This window comes from Hydra viridissima, unplaced genomic scaffold, assembly GCF_058129835.1.
Source record: "Hydra viridissima isolate aposymbiotic clone 2 unplaced genomic scaffold, HvirCarnegie_v1 scaffold_8, whole genome shotgun sequence".
In the NCBI taxonomy this organism is placed as follows: domain Eukaryota; kingdom Metazoa; phylum Cnidaria; class Hydrozoa; order Anthoathecata; family Hydridae; genus Hydra; species Hydra viridissima.
In genome coordinates this window covers 1,963,397-1,981,584 of record NW_028324307.1, presented here as the reverse complement: position 1 = coordinate 1,981,584, position 18,188 = coordinate 1,963,397, and the positions used below count along the sequence as shown (strand labels likewise).

General features: G+C 27.8%; 3 protein-coding genes across 5 annotated transcripts in view; all 3 read left to right on the top strand.

Annotated features, from left to right (window-relative positions):
• Positions 1-4,199: 4,199 nt before the first annotated feature.
• LOC145187016 (eukaryotic translation initiation factor 1A, Y-chromosomal-like) lies at positions 4,200-7,311 on the top strand. The gene is made up of 5 exons (XM_080063320.2): positions 4,200-4,344; positions 5,029-5,267; positions 6,482-6,563; positions 6,672-6,769; positions 6,886-7,311. Exons 1-5 carry the CDS (start codon positions 4,329-4,331, stop codon positions 6,898-6,900), a joined length of 450 nt encoding a protein of 149 aa, XP_079919446.1. The 5' UTR covers positions 4,200-4,328; the 3' UTR covers positions 6,901-7,311.
• Positions 7,312-7,684: 373 nt separating this feature from the next.
• On the top strand, positions 7,685-12,750 carry LOC149884477 (RNA/RNP complex-1-interacting phosphatase homolog). 2 transcript variants are annotated; one of them, XM_090096216.1, is made up of 9 exons: positions 7,685-7,781; positions 8,616-8,691; positions 9,404-9,456; positions 9,748-9,844; positions 9,965-10,047; positions 10,155-10,207; positions 10,717-10,821; positions 10,972-11,047; positions 11,598-12,750. In XM_090096216.1, exons 1-9 carry the CDS (start codon positions 7,762-7,764, stop codon positions 11,911-11,913), a joined length of 879 nt encoding a protein of 292 aa, XP_089952342.1. In that variant the 5' UTR covers positions 7,685-7,761; the 3' UTR covers positions 11,914-12,750. The 2 variants fall into 2 exon arrangements, with proteins under 2 accessions (XP_089952342.1, XP_089952343.1); XM_090096217.1 differs by lacking the exon at positions 8,616-8,691 and having other exon boundaries at positions 7,698-7,781.
• Positions 12,751-14,755: 2,005 nt separating this feature from the next.
• LOC145187187 (uncharacterized) overlaps positions 14,756-18,188 on the top strand; it is a 30,935-nt gene continuing 27,502 nt past the window's right edge. For both annotated transcript variants that reach the window (XR_016454695.1, XM_090094857.1), the window contains exons 1-7: positions 14,756-15,316; positions 16,220-16,342; positions 16,694-16,764; positions 16,959-17,004; positions 17,520-17,607; positions 17,731-17,770; positions 17,984-18,038. Coding sequence is in view for 1 of the 2 variants with exons in the window: in XM_090094857.1 (XP_089950983.1) it covers positions 15,119-15,316; positions 16,220-16,342; positions 16,694-16,764; positions 16,959-17,004; positions 17,520-17,607; positions 17,731-17,770; positions 17,984-18,038 (621 nt within the window). In the remaining variant the exon portion in view is untranslated. The remainder of the gene's footprint in view (positions 15,317-16,219; positions 16,343-16,693; positions 16,765-16,958; positions 17,005-17,519; positions 17,608-17,730; positions 17,771-17,983; positions 18,039-18,188) is intronic.

Here is an 18,188-nt window from a genome sequence, read left to right as displayed (position 1 = left end):
ACATCCAATCGTGAGCTGTATAGTTAATTTTCTGTAAAATTATGCTAAGATTTTTGTAACTTTTCCTTAATATCTAAGGGTATGCGTTTGCTTCAAACGACCACAAGTTTTACGAGAATAGCAAACAAGCAATTACGATAAAATCGTTTAAAATGTGTCGGCTAAATTTTGAACTTTGATCGCGAATCATAGGATCAAAAAATTGTTAAGTTATAGCTCGAGTTTTAGCAAATGAGCATTTTTAAGGAACTTCAACGAACTTAACAAACTCATGATTTTTCCAAAGTTTTAGCGAGGTTTAACAAGCTATAGCGGAACTTTCCGAATTTTTACGAACTTTCTTCCTTTTATTCTTGTGAGTCTTTCATAACTTGTTAATTTTTTAATCAAACTTTCTGACTTCAATGAAACGTTTTTAGAACCATGAGTGTTAATCAGTTATTACTAGACTCCAAGTACCTTTAAATATGGTTATAGACTTTCTAGAAGTAATTAGTTCTTATTACTAGTAAAACTATTGCTGCCATTAATTAATTACTGCTGAATTTGTTTTAAAAACTAGTAAAAACTAGTAAATAGAACAAAATTAGCAGTTTAATAATTTAAACTGTTATATAATTAATTTTTACGATTTTTTTGGAAAGAACATTACCTTTTGGATTTTCAACTTTTGAAGACAGGAAAAATAAATCTCCTGTCAAAAATGTTCAGTTTACAAATTTCAGTAGGAAAAACTTTTCTGATGACTGCTAAACATGCCACAAGCTAGCTAGAAATGCGATCTTGTGGAGCTTTTTTATGAAGTTTGAGGATGGCTCTAATATTGCTCAGATGTAGCTGCAACTTAACCGCCAGCAGCAGGTCCAGCTACAAATTTTTTTCCAGGTGGTTCTGGAAGTCCACTTAGACCAACTGGCCCAAATGGGTCGGCTCTACACCAAAATATGCAAAGAACAATTTTTTTAAACAGTCAGTAATGTTCCATTGATGCTTTTTAACCACACATATAACAAAATATGTTAGGAGAGTTTTTACAACCATGATTAGCAAAACTTAGAGTTTGAACTAAAAGCACATTGGTTAAACGCTGCGATCAGATGATGCATCAACTGGAAGAAAACAAACAGCTGTGCCATTTATCAGAACAACCGAGCAAATAACAATTAATTTTACTGTCGACCTAGTATTATTAGAATTTATTGCCAACCTAATAACATTTGATTGATTAAAAATATTTTTTTCACATTTTAAATAAAAAATTTTTGTTATTATTACTACTATTATTATTTTGATATATTAAAATATAAAAAATTGGTGGGTGATACGATTTTTTAACTAGCATTTTCGGAATCAGGACAACAAACAACACATAAGTTATAACTATAGAGTTAATAAGTTACCACATGAATTAGGTAAAGTATTTTCATCGTTGGTCTGTGTAACTAACAAGTTGATTTATATTTTATTCTTATTTAATAATTATTTACATACATCCTATTACTATATAATTTTATTGTAGAAATAATTTTTTGTTACACAATATATAACAATAATAATAATTATGCTAATGGATTGCATACACTTTAGGACATTTGTTAAACGCAATTTCCTATATAAAGTCATCCAGTCTTTGTTTTCCATAAAACTGTTTTCAATGCATAACAATGAAGGTTTGAGTGTTCACTACTGCTGTATTATCGTATTATTGATGTACTATCGTATTATTGCCGTACTATCGTATTGTTCTATTGTATTGCCGTATTGTCCGTACTATCGTATTGCCGTACTATCGTCTTGTGTTACTCTGATTTTTCAAGGCATGATTGTAATAATAGTCATTAAAATGTAGAATAACTTATGCAGTAATGGGGAAAGTAGTAAAAGATTGGAGTAATCTTGTCGTCGAGTATCTAAATGTATTGTGAGTGCTTGCCTGTTCGATATTGGGGTATACAAGATGATTTTTTATGAATGAAAAGTACAGTAGTTTTTAAGTTTAACAGAAGAAGAGTAAAGCAATATAAGGAAACAACAACAACAACAGCAATAAAAACAATGGCAACAAAAACAACAGCAACAAAAACAACAATTATAACAGCAATAGTAACAATAACAGCAGCAACAATTTTGCATCCCATAATCAGCTAAATTTTAAAGTTGTTCAAAAATATCTTGGTTAAAGATTCAAAATGACAGAAACGATTAAAACAATTGAATGACAAAAATTGACAAAAAATGACAAAACGATTTAGTATGACAGTGCTACCAGGTTAATGATAGCGTCATTAAAGACATCAAAGTGTTGGCACAATCATGCTGAATACTAATGTTGCAAAAATAAAAGTTGGTGTCAAAATATGATTAATCAAATATCATGTGCAATTCTAGGACAACTTTGTGCAGTTTTAGATCTTCATTTCAGACGTTTTTAGTAGTGATTGTGAAAAATAAAAACACAAATGATTCTGAAATACATTAGATAGGATCCACTCATGGAACAATTTCCATGAGTGGATCCTATCTAATGTATTTCAATTTCGTGAATCAGAATTGACTGAATGCTCTTACTAGCGTGTCAATCGAACATGATGTAACATGCAAATTAAAGCCAATAAGAAACTACTTATGCTAAATTATATTAAATTGAGATTTTTCTCACATTTATAAACATTATTTTGACCTTTTAAAAGTTCGAACTTGTATTATTTTTCCAAATCTTACTTTTGATAAACTTGATCAAATTCTTCATAGTTCTGGCTACCATTTTTTTCTTTTTTCCTGGTGTTACTTTTATCATTGATTGTAATGTTGCTCGAGTTTCCGTAAATATTTTTTTGTGAAAATTGCACCTTTAAATTTGAGACTTTTTCAATGAAAGTAGTTGGTTTTAAAATATGGAATTTTAGAAATCTTTATTTTTTGAGAACATCAAGAACGGTTTATAGAGCCAAGATCGGAGCAGATTACCATTTGTGATTGTAGTTTAGCAGCTTTAAGCGATTCTATAAAGAATTGGAATAAAATAGCAATATAATTCGTGTTTATTTTTGTATAATTACTTCGAAAGCTAGTTATAACTAGTTTAACTAGTTGTTAAGTTTCAATAACAAGTTTTAAAACCAAATCAATGCTTGACAAAAGAAAAACCGAGCTGATTATCTTAGTTCATTTTCTCAAATACTTGTTATGTAATAGAACTATGTAAGTGAATTGAAATACAAAATTAAATCAAATATTTATAGCACCTATTACTTCCAAGATTGAGAAATTAAATCAAAAGAAACGATCATTAGTTCTTTAGATCATTAGATCGGCAGTCGCGGTTGCCCTTTTAGGTCAACTCCCCAATGTTTGGTGGCCAAATTTGAGAGAGCTGGTTTGGTAAACAATCAGCTATCATCTGTACGTCAACGGAATGACAGATCAGCCGAGAAAAATATCCGAGTCAATTCTCCGTTGTAAGTTCTACAAGAACTCAGCCTTTCACTGACTTTGCGTCGAGACTTGAGCGTGTACCCATTTCAGATTCAAATGGCCCAGGAGCTCAAATTTAATGACCATAGATAACGTCATTTGTTTGCTAACAGGGATTCGGAGTGTTTGGACGAGGACCCCAATTTTGCGCGAAAAATCATCTTTAGCGATAACTTTTTTCGTTTTCTATGTAGCGATTTTTAGAACTTTCCTGTTTTTAGATATTTTTTGGTCTCTCCGTTTTTACCTAAGCTATATAAAAATGTTTGGGGAATATGTTGAATTCATCATTTTATAGACCATCATGAAGGAAAGGGTAAATTATTTTCCATAGTTTTTTGGTTAAAAGAAAAGCGAGAAAATGTTTAGTTTTGTATTGGATTAAAGGTTCATAGTTTTTATCAAGTATTTTTTTAAAATACCATTCATCAGTTTTTAAGAAGAAAAGTAAGAAAAGTAAAAAACCGTCTTTATTTTTGTAGTCGATCCTAAACTGTTATCTAAGGAGAACTTCCAAGATTTGTTTTTATAAAATGAAATATCTTGCCATACTTTATGATTTTTGGAAGGATTACTTGTGACTAAATATTTGTGATTTTTCAATTAAAACAAAAACATATTTACCAATGATCACCCATACATACTCGCTCTCCTCTTCCCCCAATCCCCTTCTTCTTCTCTTGAAATTTGTCCGTAAAACTGCATGCTACATTTTGGTTCTTGTAAAAATCTAGACATGCGCATCAAAGCGACGTCGTGACTAGTGAAAAACCAAATCCAAAAGGTTTGGTAAAACAAAATTAAACTTACATACAGAATAAAGTGTTACATATATTTCTATTGGCTGCTAAAAAATGCCTAAAAATAAGGGTAAGAATCTTTCTTCATTAAGACTTTGTTATTTAAAATAAAAGAGATTTTAAATGATTAATGGCTTATTCCAATTTAAAAGAACTATGGTAAGGAAGTATCAAATAATATTTTTTTATCTAACCTTAAAATATAGGCCAACCATTTTATTTTTTTATGGCAATTTAATATAACAGTGATGTTGATAATGAAAAAGGTGATTTGCTTATTATTCTGTAATAGAATAAGTTCCCTTTTTTTTGTCTGGGTTGAAAAACGACTTGAAAAAATATTGTTTGGCTGAGCTACCATGTCTTTAATTTATATTAACTGTTATACAGGATTGGAAATACATCCATAGGTCATCTTCAAGGACTTTTTTGCTCGGAAATTTAACCTTAGTTATACTTTATCATACACTATTGAATTAAGTATCTGTTAAATATATACTATAGCTTTAGGTAACTATTATCTGTCAAAAAAAACCCTGAAAATTAAGAGTGGTTAGCTAATAATTCAGTCAGTGCTCCATAACAAAGAAAACTAACAAGCAGCTGAATTTAAACAAGGGAACTTAAATTAAAAAATAGGTATAAATGTATCTGCATTAAGTTTAAAAATAAAAAAATGTATCTAATATAAAAAAAAAATGTTTTTCATTCTTCAGTTGTCTTCTAATTAAATATATATATTTTTTTAAATCAGGAAAGGGAGGTAAAAACAGAAGAAGAGGAAAGAATGAAAATGAAACAGAAAAGCGTGAATTGGTTTTCAAAGAGGAAGGACAAGAGTATGCACAAGTTATAAAGATGCTAGGAAATGGCAGACTTGATGCACTATGTTTTGATGGAGTAAAAAGATTATGTCATATTAGAGGAAAGCTTAGAAAAAAAGTTTGGATAAATGCTGGTGATATTATATTACTTGGTCTTAGAGACTACCAAGTAAGTTGTTAGTAATTTGCATTTTTTTTTTTATCTTTTTAGTTGTATATTCTTTAATAGATTTAATTTTTTTAGTTTTTAATTTTTAGTTATTCAATTTTTTTTTTTTAATCATTTTAGAACTGTTCTATTTTTTTAACAGTTTTAATTTTTTAGTTTTCAATTTTTTTTTTCTGTTATTCTGCTTATCCTACTATTATTTATTTTAAGTTATCACCTTATGTGTACTTATAGACTAAAGCATTTAAAGTTTTAACTTTTTTCATTGACAAAGTAATCCTAGACCAGTGAGAATTTTGGACTCTATTGAATAGTCCATGATTGTTTTTCTTTACAACAAAAATATGATAGTTTTAATTAAAATGCTTTTTAATGTAAAAAATCAAAAGTGCTCAATATAGCTTTTTTAAAGAATTTACTGTTCTAGAAAATCATAAATATTTGTAATGACAAATCAAAATAAAAATCAAAGTAAAACATGAATGAAGTTTATATTCATAACAACTAGTGGTGTAAATCTCAGTTAATTGAAGATACTCTTTTTTTGATATTAAAGATAATATTAAATGTTTTTAATAATTAAGTTTTTTATTATAGTTTACTAATTTTTGTGTGTATACTCTAATTGGCGCAAAAAAAACTGTCATCACTCACATTTCTTCATAAACCTCAAAAATTTTCAACAAAGACTGCTTAAAGTTTGTAAAATGTTTTACTGTTCAATTTAAATTATAATCTCTCTATAAATAATTCTTATTAGTTTGAATGTATAAAAAGTAATTTGCAATTAATTTTGAAGTCTAAAATAAAACATTTAAACTTTTATATCAGTTCAATTCATACTATACCAATATTTTCTAGTTTCTTTAATCACTAAGTGTGTTATTGTCAAAAGCAGACTTTTTTTACATGCTGGTCCTTTGTTTTGTACTTTTACATATTTTAAGCGTATTTAAAGCTTAATTGAAAAAAGTTCCTAATCATATCAAAAAGTTTCTCTTAAACTAATAGAAGCAGTATCACAAAAGTGTTGCATAACACAAGAAACTTAATCAAAAAAAATTATGAATCAATAGCTTTTCAAATTTGCTAACTAAAAAAAACTTAAGCAGGTTTTATAAATGGAAATAAATCAATACATAAAGTCATCTAGTTTGACAATCATAAAAATCTCTAAGTAGACAGAATATATAAGATAGACTTTAATCATTTAGGACACAAAAGCAGATGTTATTTTAAAATATACTCCTGATGAGGCCAGAAACTTGAAGTCATACGGAGAATTACCTGATTCAGGTAAATTTTTTAATTCATCAATGACTTAATGATTTAGTCAATCTTGTACTATCTTTAAGAGGTGTAATTTTTTTTATACATTTGTACAATTTTTGTGTCCTTATCTAGTTAAAATTGAAACAATGGTTTCCAATGAAGATGCAAATGGAGATATTGAATTTGAATTCCAAGATGGTAGTGATGAGGATGATGAAGAGGCAGATGATGTGAGTAAAATGTTTCTAAAGATGAGTTAATTTGTAGATCTCTTTATTCTAAATGAATTTTAGTAAATTTATTTGAAAACTAGTGCAATTTTCATTACAATCATTATCTTTTTCAGATTGACAACATATAAGTGTTTGTACAATGCATTGTCGTGGAAGCCCAATTCAGAATTCACGTGGTTATTTCGTGAAGAAACCAGAGCTGATCATTTTCCATCCACTTTCAATATTATTTCACAAGAAATAAATTGAACTGACTATTATTTTAACGCCTAGAAAATTATATAATTAATTTTTGCTGAACTTCTATTGATGCTGAACTTCAACGTTTTCTTTATTGGACTTTTAATGTAAAAGTGAATTTGCTTGTTTTAATCTGTGTCTGTCTCATTTTTCTTATATTGCTGATAAATATTTACATATTTCTTTATCTTTTTTTGGGAGATAATGTGAGACAGCGTGTTGTCTTCAAAAACATGTAAATTTTGCCGGAAGCGCAAAATGTTTGCAAATAAATACTTTGTGGTAGTTAAATTTTTTCATTTATTGACTTTTTTTCCTACTTTTATTTTCCCTTAAATAATGATGAAGCTAAATCGGGTAAGCGGTGAGGTGGAAGTCTGTGCTGGTATGCTAGTAATAAAGCCTAAGTTTTACCCTCCATTTCAGATGTTTGCTGAACGTTCGAAAGGTTTAGCCAAAATTACAGTATATGAACAACAAACAGGATGGGAAAGTAGCAAACAGCCAATTTTTCAGAAAAGAAAAAAATCTTTCGTGTATCTTGAGAACTGATTTTTTAAATACAAAACTAGTTACAAAACTATCAATGTTAAAACAACTGCGAAATCATAAAAAGAAAAAGAAAAATTATAGGCAAAAATCAAACAATAAAAAAATGACCTAATAAACGGTATCGGCAAAATTTGTTCTACGTATATGAAACAACGTAGCAAGGTGACGCTTTAACTGAAATAAAATAGTGAAATAGAATGGGCAGAATTCCAGACAGGCAAGTAATTAGTGGTGTGCAACAAAGTTATTAAAATGTGTCTGTTTCTTGTGCAGATTTGGGTGTAAAGTTTTTACACACAACATGCACAAGAGGAAACTCATTGCCACAATATCAAGGAAAATTTTTGATAATTTAACTATCCAGCTTTATAACTCACGGACGCACGAAAGTTAATAAAGATAACTAAAAAAGTATTGCTGTTTACAAGTTAACCTTTTTTTTATTTTCTAAATTCAATTTTGAAAAATTATTCTGGATGCAGTTTTACAGCTATTGGAAGACTAACCCATAGCTTGTAATTTCAAGATCTTTCCCATAATTATTATGGGAAAGATCTTGAAATTACAAGCTATGGGTTAGTATACAATATACAATAATATTAAAATATACAATAATATTGAAGTATACAATAATATTGAAACCACAGCGTTTTTAAAAACAGCAATATACTACCAATTGACTTCCTAAGATATGATAATATCTTAGGAAGTCAATTGGTGGTAGTTGGTGGTAATTTTGATTATAATGTTCAGTTGGTGGTAATTTTGATTATAATGTTCTGTTCAAAACAATTGCTAAAGTAACAATTGCTGAAATTAACTAAACTTTAGTTAAAACTAACATAAAATATTATCAAAAATTTTCCTAATGTCTCTTGGTTTGTACCTATACAATATGTATTTATGTTATGAACATAAATTTTGATGATAACTTAAAGCTTAAAGTATTTTCATTAAATTCTTCATCAATTTCAATATTTTACTTTCCTCCTAACCCATTTACCTTTCAACATTTCATATTAATTAAAGTATTAATATAATATTGTTTAAGATGGTTGGAGTACACAAGATTTGGAAAACCAATTGAGGGAGTTCCAATTATAGCTTTTAAAACACCTTTATCAAAGGTATAATACAATCTTATGAAATTGTTCAAAAAGTTTTTCACATCCATATATTTAATAAATTTGTTTTAATAGTTAATACTACTTACTATCATTAGGTCTCAACTCTAAATAAATATCAGAAATTAAAATCTTTTTTATTCCAGAAGTTTGTGAGATAATCAATAATTTCTATTGCAATGATAAATGTTATGTGTAACATTTAACTCAATGTTAAACGCTAGACATTTAATTTCACATTTTAGCGTAAAATTAATGTATAACATTTAATATTAATGCTAACATTTAACATTAAAATGCTAAATGTTACACAATTTTATGCTAAAATGTGAAATTAAATATGTAACATTTTTTAATAAAAATTGTTTAGGTTTTGTCAAACTTTTTTTTTTAGGTTTTCTTAAACAGTAAAGTGATTTCTTATTTGTGTATTACATAAATGTTGTTTTATAAATATTATAAACAGGTGGCAACCCAGTAACCACATGGTTATTACAGCTGATGACTGTTTCATGATTTTTTTTTATAAAGTATTATTTGCATCTGTTTTATAGAAATTTATCAATTGCAACCATTTCTGTTATATAAAGAATGTTTGAAATCTGCAGAGAATTATAATATTCTTCAAAGACTTTGTATATATATATATATTAAAAGTAAAAGTTGCTAAGTTTTTAAGCCTTTGTATTAATCTTCTAAATTAATTTTACTCTAGCATAATGATTCTTCAAAAAAAATCACATTGGATGATGTCCAGGATAAAAATGAGTATGTCTTTACAAATAAATTTTTTTTGAGAAATGAAATATTCATTAGAAATTATCTACATGAGGTATTTTTTTAATAAACAATTAGAATGATGGATGTCATACAAAAAAAGCTGCTGAGTATCAGAGTTTATTAGGAATAATATTAATCATTAGATATTTTAATAGTATAATTACAATAACTGTAGGTTATTTATTTGTAAATAAACTTTTAAGTTAAACGACTTAAAATTGTGTAAACAAACAAACAAAAAAGCTAAAGTAATGCTTTTTTAAATACATTTTTGCTTAGATTTACACCACATGATTTATGTAATATGATCTGGGATAATGGGTTTGATCTGGCAGTTGTCATTGATTTGACTAATACATTTCGATACTATAATGGGGTATGTAAAAGTCTTAAGAATGTAAAGTATTAAAACTTTGTGTCTGCTTTCAAATTTTGTTTAAAAAATGTTATTTTAGTTATTCATTATTTGAATGATAGCAGGCTGTTTTTATTTTAGGATTTTTTTTGTAACCAGAAAATACAGTATGAAAAACTCAAGTGTGAGGGTCACAAAGTGCCTGACAATTTTGTTGTTGAGCAGTATGTTTTCTTTTTGACTTTATGAATGAAGAATAGCTATAGATAACATGAAGTATGAGATAAATATAAGAATAAGCATGTCATGGGAGAACTGACCTTTTTTTTAGATTTTCACGCATTCTTAATGATGTCATATATCAGCATGGGCGAGATAGCAAAAGTGAGTTGTTTTTTTTTTTCAAAAACAAGTAAAATAATTTATACCAGATTAAATAAAAAGCTGGTATAAATTATTTTACTTGTTTTTGCATAATAGTTATAAAGATTTATTAGTATATTAAATCTAAAAATTTAAAGAATTTCATCCAAATAATCTAATTATCAATTGGGCAACTCTAAAATTAACTAGTTTTTTTTCTCAGAGGTTATTTCCAGCAAAAGGGAAAAATTAATTTTTATGCAAGATTGGTACATCAAATTACTTTACTACACTGAAATATTAATTTAGTTCCTTATTTCAATTTTATTTAGGTATGAAATGTATAATTTCTAAAAATAATTTACTATTATAATTTATCAATTGAAAATACTTAAATCCTGGGATTAAATCCAGGATATGGAAGAATCAGTCTCATAACTTTGAGATTAAAAGCTATTACCAGGACTGCATTTTATTTTCTATGAAATGATGAAAGTTTCTTTCAGTAAAATAATTTCTATTTCCCTTAGAACTTGTTGGGATACATTGTACGCACGGAGTGAATAGAACAGGGTATGTTGTATGCAGATATCTTATAGAGTCTCTTGGTTATCAACCGGCAAAAGCTATTCAAAGTAAAAACGTTAATCTTTTTTTTTTTGAAGATTTGCAACATTTTTGAAATTAGTTTTTCAAAAAAAAAAAGAAGAAAAAAAAGATAAAGTAGATAATAGATATTTAAAAAAAATTTTTCATAATTTTAAAGGTTGCTTTCTTTGATTTAGTGTTTAATAATTCTCGTGGTCACAATATTGAAAGAGAGGAATATATCAATGAATTAATGAAGTGTCAACCACAGTTGTGAGTTTTAATTGATTGTCTTTTACTTAATACTCACCTTATTTCAGAGTTTATATTTTTTGCTTACAAGACAATCTTATGTTTTGATTGATATTATTTAGTTTACAAGACAATCTGTTATATATGAATTATTCTTTAGTAAAGTTGGCTTATCCATGTAAAAGAGATTGGAAATTTATAATTGTTGCTACTAAATATTTTAACATATAAAGGCAACAGATAGATAAAATTAGTTAAAACCAAAGATAATACAATAAAAAGAATACAATAATATTGAATTATTAATGATATCAAATAGTTTATGAATAATTAAATGTATAATTAAGAATAAATAAACTCATAAAACTAAAAAAAAAACAAAAAAACATAACGTTACAAGTGACATTTTCGTTAAAATTTAGTTTGTTGCTGTATGGGTATGCTACAGTTTTGACCTCCTCAGTTAAAAACTATAAAAATGGTGGTTTCTATCTCAAGGTTGAACTACAGAATGAGTTGCTTTACAAGTTTTTGATTTCTCTTTATTATTACACCAATATTTTCTTTCTAGTTTATACCGTTTCTGGGAAAAGGAACTCATTGAGTTAAATTGGATGAGAGCGAACAGTTCTTACCACCAATCTGAACATCGTTTTATTGAAGGAAGAAAGAGAAGAAATGTCGAACACTGTGATAACTTTTCAACTGATAATGATCGACTAAATTTAACAGATGATAATGATGATCTCATTAAAAAATCAAAAAAAAAACGCAAATTATGTGAGAACTTTGTTGACAATGTAACCCTCGACTCTATGCAAGGAGAATTTTATTGCGATGGCGAGAAGTCTTCACCAGAGAGAGAGCTTAAAAATAGCTGCCGATAGAAAGCGTCTAACAATTAAATACGGAAATCGGTGATATAATACAAGTACCTTTAATAATTCAACTACTTAATCTTTAGGTGTTCCCTGTGTAAGTAGCTTTAAAGCTTGATAAAATGTCAGCGGTGAGAGTCTCCAAAATTTAGGGAAATTTAACAAAATTATTTTTAATATACATACATAAATATATAGTGGTAGCGAACTATAATGGAGGTTGATTGTCTCGTTTGTAAATTGGCGAAGGCTTGAATAGTAAAAAAAGAAAGCAGTAATTAACTGTACGCAGCCATTTGATCAAAAAAAAAAAAATCGAAAGCTGATGCGACACAACTTACGCTGAGTACAGAACTTACTACGATCGTCTTCAGAGAAATCAATTTGCTATTTTCGACAGAACTCCGAATACCTATGCCAAAAGCAATTTGTTCAAAGACAAGAAAAATGAGGACCGCAGTTTTCAAATATGGCCGAGTTCAGGAATAATATATTGTGATTTATTTATCAAGTCTTAACTTGCCAAATCGTCCAGGAAAATTTTTTAGTAAAATTTTTAATTTAGAAAAAAAAAAGTTTATCAAGGCAAGGATTAGAAATCAATCAAGGATTGTTTTGAAGATAATTGCTACCTAAGGAAGATATTTACCATTTTTATCTTTTTTTTATTTGATCAATTAATTTTAATGCTACAAATGACTGAAGATTTCCTAGCGGGACACCTTGTGGTTCTGGTCTGTTGTTAGTAAACAATTATTGTTAGACTTATATAGATCTGAATTAATCTTATGTAAAAACAATATATATTTTTTTAAATGGTGTAAATATTTAAAGCTGTAGTAAAAATTATCTGTTCTGTTTCCATTACTGTGCTTAAAGCTCTTTCCCCCCGGCCGACAACCAAGAAGGGGAGGGGGAGCGTGACAATGATAAAAAAAAAAAAGGCTCGTTAAAAATAAAGTTTATTGCTATGACAAATTTGTTAAATTAAGGTCTTTATACTGTGATTGCATTAAACAACAAATCAAAATTTGAAAATCAAAAGACCAAAGATAACTAGACTGCCTCTGTTGGAACCATGGAGCAGATTATAAACGCATTTGAATACCATCCGACAAGTACAAATGTCATCTTAAGTAAAGAAAAAGAAAAAAAAAAAGATTGATATCATTGAGGAGTTTAAAACCTACATAATGTGTATCTTAATCATACCTACAATGATACAAATGGTTGAATAATGGTGCTCTATTCTCACTAAACATTCTTTTACATTTCCAAAATAACCTAGTTCATCATGTACCATCAACCAGGGCTGTGGAGTCGGTAAGCTGCTATTCCGACTCAGACTCCTTGATTTTATCATGGGCCGACTCCGACTCATTCATAAGTAACCAATTTGTAACAACAAATAGTTGTTTGTTTTACTACAGTTATTTGTTCGTAACAACAAATAACTGTAGTAAAATGTTAACATTGGCTATTTCATCACTATGATACAAATAATCCAACCACTTAGTGCTTTAAACAATATTTATAAGAAAACAATTTCTGAACAAACAACTTTTCTGAACTCTTGTTATGCAATAAACTCTTATGCAGTCGCTAATAACATTATGAATTTGTCAAAATCATGTTTGAAATATTGTCAGTTGGACAATATTTCAAACATAAAAGAACTTGTTCTTCTTTAAGTTCATATTCTTTAAGAATCTTTTCTACTGAGACCTGGAGAAATTTGCTGGTGTGATTAGTTTTGGCGTCTTTTACTGCCAATGTCTTGGTAACTGCTTCATTTTTTTCAAAAAAGAATTAAACATTGATTGCAAAATAGTTCACTCTGTTAAGAAACACAAAGCGTCCCTTGAGACATTCATTAAGTTCTTCTTTTTGTTTAACAGCTTCTTCAATCACTAATTTTCTAATATTCTCTCTCTCCAGAGAAACAAAGTTAATTGAATACTTACAGTCTTTCTGTTTGTGGAGCAACTCTTTGGTGCTTGGTGGTGGCACACCTAGCTTTCTACTAAGAATATGTAGCACAGTGCCAGACTGTTTAAGTCGGGAGTTAGGGGATCATGAAGTTATATAGTTTAAGGGAAGGTAGAGGAGAGCGCAAGGGAGGTGATATATGATTCTCAGTGATAAGCAGCAAAATACCCTATTGCTTATCACTGTTTTAAAGGTCTAAAAATAACATGTCAAACTCCTTGTCCTCCAGTTGTTGCAAACTACAATTCCCATTGTGTCTGGATATCCTACAGCTTTCAGAGCATTCTGGGACTTGTTGTTTTGTAACATCTATAAAATCCTTATGAAAATTATGAAACTTTGAAAGATTCTTTTTAAACCGGAGTCGGAGTCGGTACAATTTTTCCGACTCCGACTCCATAGCCCTGCCATTAACCCAAAAATTGTTAAATTGAAGCATTTCATCACAATTCAACACTCTTTTTGTGTCAATAGTGCTATTGAAAAATTTTCTATATCGGTCAAAAAACCAGCTTTAACACTTTCTTGTGTTAGAGAATCTGTAAAAACAATTATCTAGATATACTTGGGTAAAGAATTGAATACATTAGTAATTCTTCTTATATATTTATTTATTTTTTCACCAAAAGTAAATTAAGTTATTACCTGAACGTTTATACCATTTTCTTAGTATAACTCAATTGATTGGTACTCTTCTTTGCCGCTTTATTGTAAGGGTACTATGTTTTGCAAGTCTGTTATATTTTGTATTACTGTTTTGTTTGTTCTTTTTTTTTTTTTTTTTTTTTTTTATCAAACCACATTCCGGCAAAAATCTGCATTTGCCAATCAATTTAGGGCTTTTTAAAAATATTTGATAGGTGTGACTATTGCGCTCACTTACGTAAGTGAGAGAAGCTGAGAGCGCAAGCATGAAATGGATGAACCAATCTCAATCGATGAGTCAATCTCAATTTCTACTTATTTTCAAATAATTGAACTCGATTAATTCTACATTTTGAGAAGCAGAACACTTAAAGAAAGGTAATTTGAGGTTTGCAGAGATAAAAAAATAATAATTGTAATGACCAAACAATTCTTATTGATTCGTCCTTAATACGTGGATTGCGTTCGTTTTAAAGCGAAACCAAAACTTGACGGACTGAGCGGAAGATTAACCAACTCATTTAGAATAAATTTTAATCAATGTTTTCTTTTTCATGCAATCCTTTTTACTTGATTTAAAATGATTGTTACTGAACAATTACCTGGAAAACGTATAATCCTAAGTGAATTTGCCTTACTTTATTCTTATCACCACGGAAAAAGTAACAGAACCCTTGTTAACAATTCTAAATCACCGGGATCACAATTTCTATCTGGATGTATTAGATCAGTATCTAAGAATTTCTCTTTAGAGAAATTAGATTGTCATAATTTAAAGGTAAGACCATTAGCTTTTTAATTTCACACTTCAGTGATTTACTGTGTAAGTCAATAGTTATAATTTTAATGCTCTCTGTAAGTAAAAAGTGCATAAAATCTTAACACGAAAGACATTAAATATTCCAAATTATTTACATTATTCCTGTATTAACTCTCAAAACATGGAAGAAATAAGTACCTAAGATAATTAGTTATCATAAGTTGTAATAATATGTATTTAAAGAAGTTTGAATAAATTACTTTTAAAAATTATGCCTTTGTATCAAGGTCCACAATACCAGAATCATTCTAACTACCATTATCATTTTGAGAATCTTAAAAACATTTATAAGATCATGTTTTTTAAAGCTATGTAGTTATGTTAATGTTAAGATATGTAATACTCAGATTTCTCTTGTTAAATATTAGTTAACATTAAAACTTCCAATTCTCAAGAAACACTTCTGTAGAGTTATTTTTTATGTTAAATTGAACTTTGAGACCACTTTTTTTAAAATTTTTTGTTATGAGCATGTTTTAGTTCCCTAATAAGTAATTTTAGAGTTAATCTTTTCTTAGTTCTGCTGTGTATTTTATCTTAATTGTTCTGTGTATTTTAAAGGAAATTTTTGGCTTCAAATATTGTTTTTCAACCTTGGTTATAGATATTTTACAAATGAGTCAGTTTATAGAGTCATTTATAAAATATTTCTATTTTGAATAATGTTTTTTTAAGCTAAAATGTTTTACCTGTCAAATATTATTTGGTGTAATGATGTTATATAATGCTATTGCAGTTTCTTTTTTTTTTTGTTAAAATTTTTGTTGTTGTAATTTTTGAACCTTAAGTTTATGATTTATCTCAAGGTAAATATTTGACAACTGTGATTAAGATGGTTTTTACTAAAGGTTTGTTTTTAAGATCACAGTTGAGTTGGATAATGGTAAGGTTGAAGAACTGAAAATTTCAAAGGTTTGGAGTCGTCTTTTAATTGAAACTATATTAGTTGAAGTTCCTCGTAAAACAAGTCGATGTCCTGCATTGGTATTTATTTATACACATTTTTAAAAATGTTTACTTATTACCTTTTTTTTTTTTTTTATTGAAATGGTTATTTAAAAAGCATTAAATAGTACATCAAAATTTGTTTGTGAGATTTAAATTCAGTTAATTAGCTCAAATAAAAACCTAAATCTTTGAGCTGCTGAATATTATTCGTACTTGTTTATGATTATATTTTGCAATTGTCCTGAAACTAGATAAAGCTTTCAATTTCAGGACACAAATTTTAGTTTGTTAACTTTCAAATTAATAATTAATTAGAAGCCAAAAATAATATCTCTATTATTTCATCTTTGACTCAAAAATTCAAAACATTTATTTTGATATTTTTAGGTTTTTCAAAGACTTTTTGATAAATCTGCCACTGAAAATGTTTACGTGCAGTACTTTGGGTCCAAGGAAGTGTATGGTCTTATGAAATAAACCTCTTGTCTTATTAGTTTTATAAATTACATAATCATGCTGGTTTTAGCACAACCAACTTGTTTTGTAAACTTCAAAAAATTTTTAAAGTACCCTTTGGAATAGTGAAAGATTTCTTGATTTTTCTCAAGATTTCAACAACAGTGTTAGGTTTTTAAAATGTTTTCTAATTTAGGGAGAGAATTTCATGTAGATTACTTTATCCATTTAGGCTTAAAGAAGTAAGTATCTTGTTGCTCAGGGATTATATATATATATATATATATATATATATATATATATATATATATATATATATATATATATATATATATATATATATATATATATATATATATATATATATATATATTATCACTACTTATTTATGCAAATTGATACATTTAGTTTCTTTATAAGTAAGTTTTTGTAATGCTGGTAGTTTTTCAGACAATTTGTTTCAAAATCAGTTTATTACACTATCCACACATAAAAATATTTAGTAATTTCCACTTTTCAACAAAACAAAAAAAAAAAACAAAAAAAAGAAAAAGGTAAATTTCTGTATAAATTATTGTTTACACAGAGTGTTTCAAAAAGCTTTTGCAACCAATTAAATTTAGTATAAGTTCATGATGATACCATATTTTGCTTGTAATGATTTTTTAAAATTACTATAATGAATTAAATTAAACTTTTGTAAACTTACTTAAAGCTTTAAGGTGCTTAGAATATTAAAATATGAAATTGTATTTAGTACAAGCGAGATTCACAGTCTACTGTTGTATTAGAAGATTTATCCTTATGGCTTAGAGTGAAGAAAACACAGCTTCTCCTGTTAAACGGTTTTCTTTGAAATTATTCCTTTAAAATATTAGGTGCATTGGAATCATCTTTATTAAAATTAAAAAAAAAAAAAATTCTTATAAATGTCTTAACTTTTTTTGTGTTAATTTTATTGGTTCTAGGTCCTTATACACTCTCCCCATGCCAGTTGAAAGTATACAAGTATGTCATCTTTAGATAAAAAAAGATTTGTAATATTTATTAAAGGTTGAGCCTAAAAACATCTCTCAGTTATTGTATTCTTTCAAAAATAACCATTATATATATTTTTTCCCATGGATCAATGTTCATAACAGGGATCAATGATCCAAGTATCAAATATAGTTATTATATGTTGTTCTAATTCTTATAATATTAAAATCAGCCTTTTTTTAGTCTAAATGGCGATCCTTACTATGCAACCCTCACTGAGCATAATCTCTTCACAAGAGTAAGTCTGAATCTTTTTTTTTCATTTTTTTTTTCATATAAATCTTTACATGGTTCAAGTAAAAATATTTGTTACTGTCCTAAAATTTAAGATATAAATAGACAAATTATTATACAATAAGTTAAGTTTATGATCTGTAATTAATTCTTG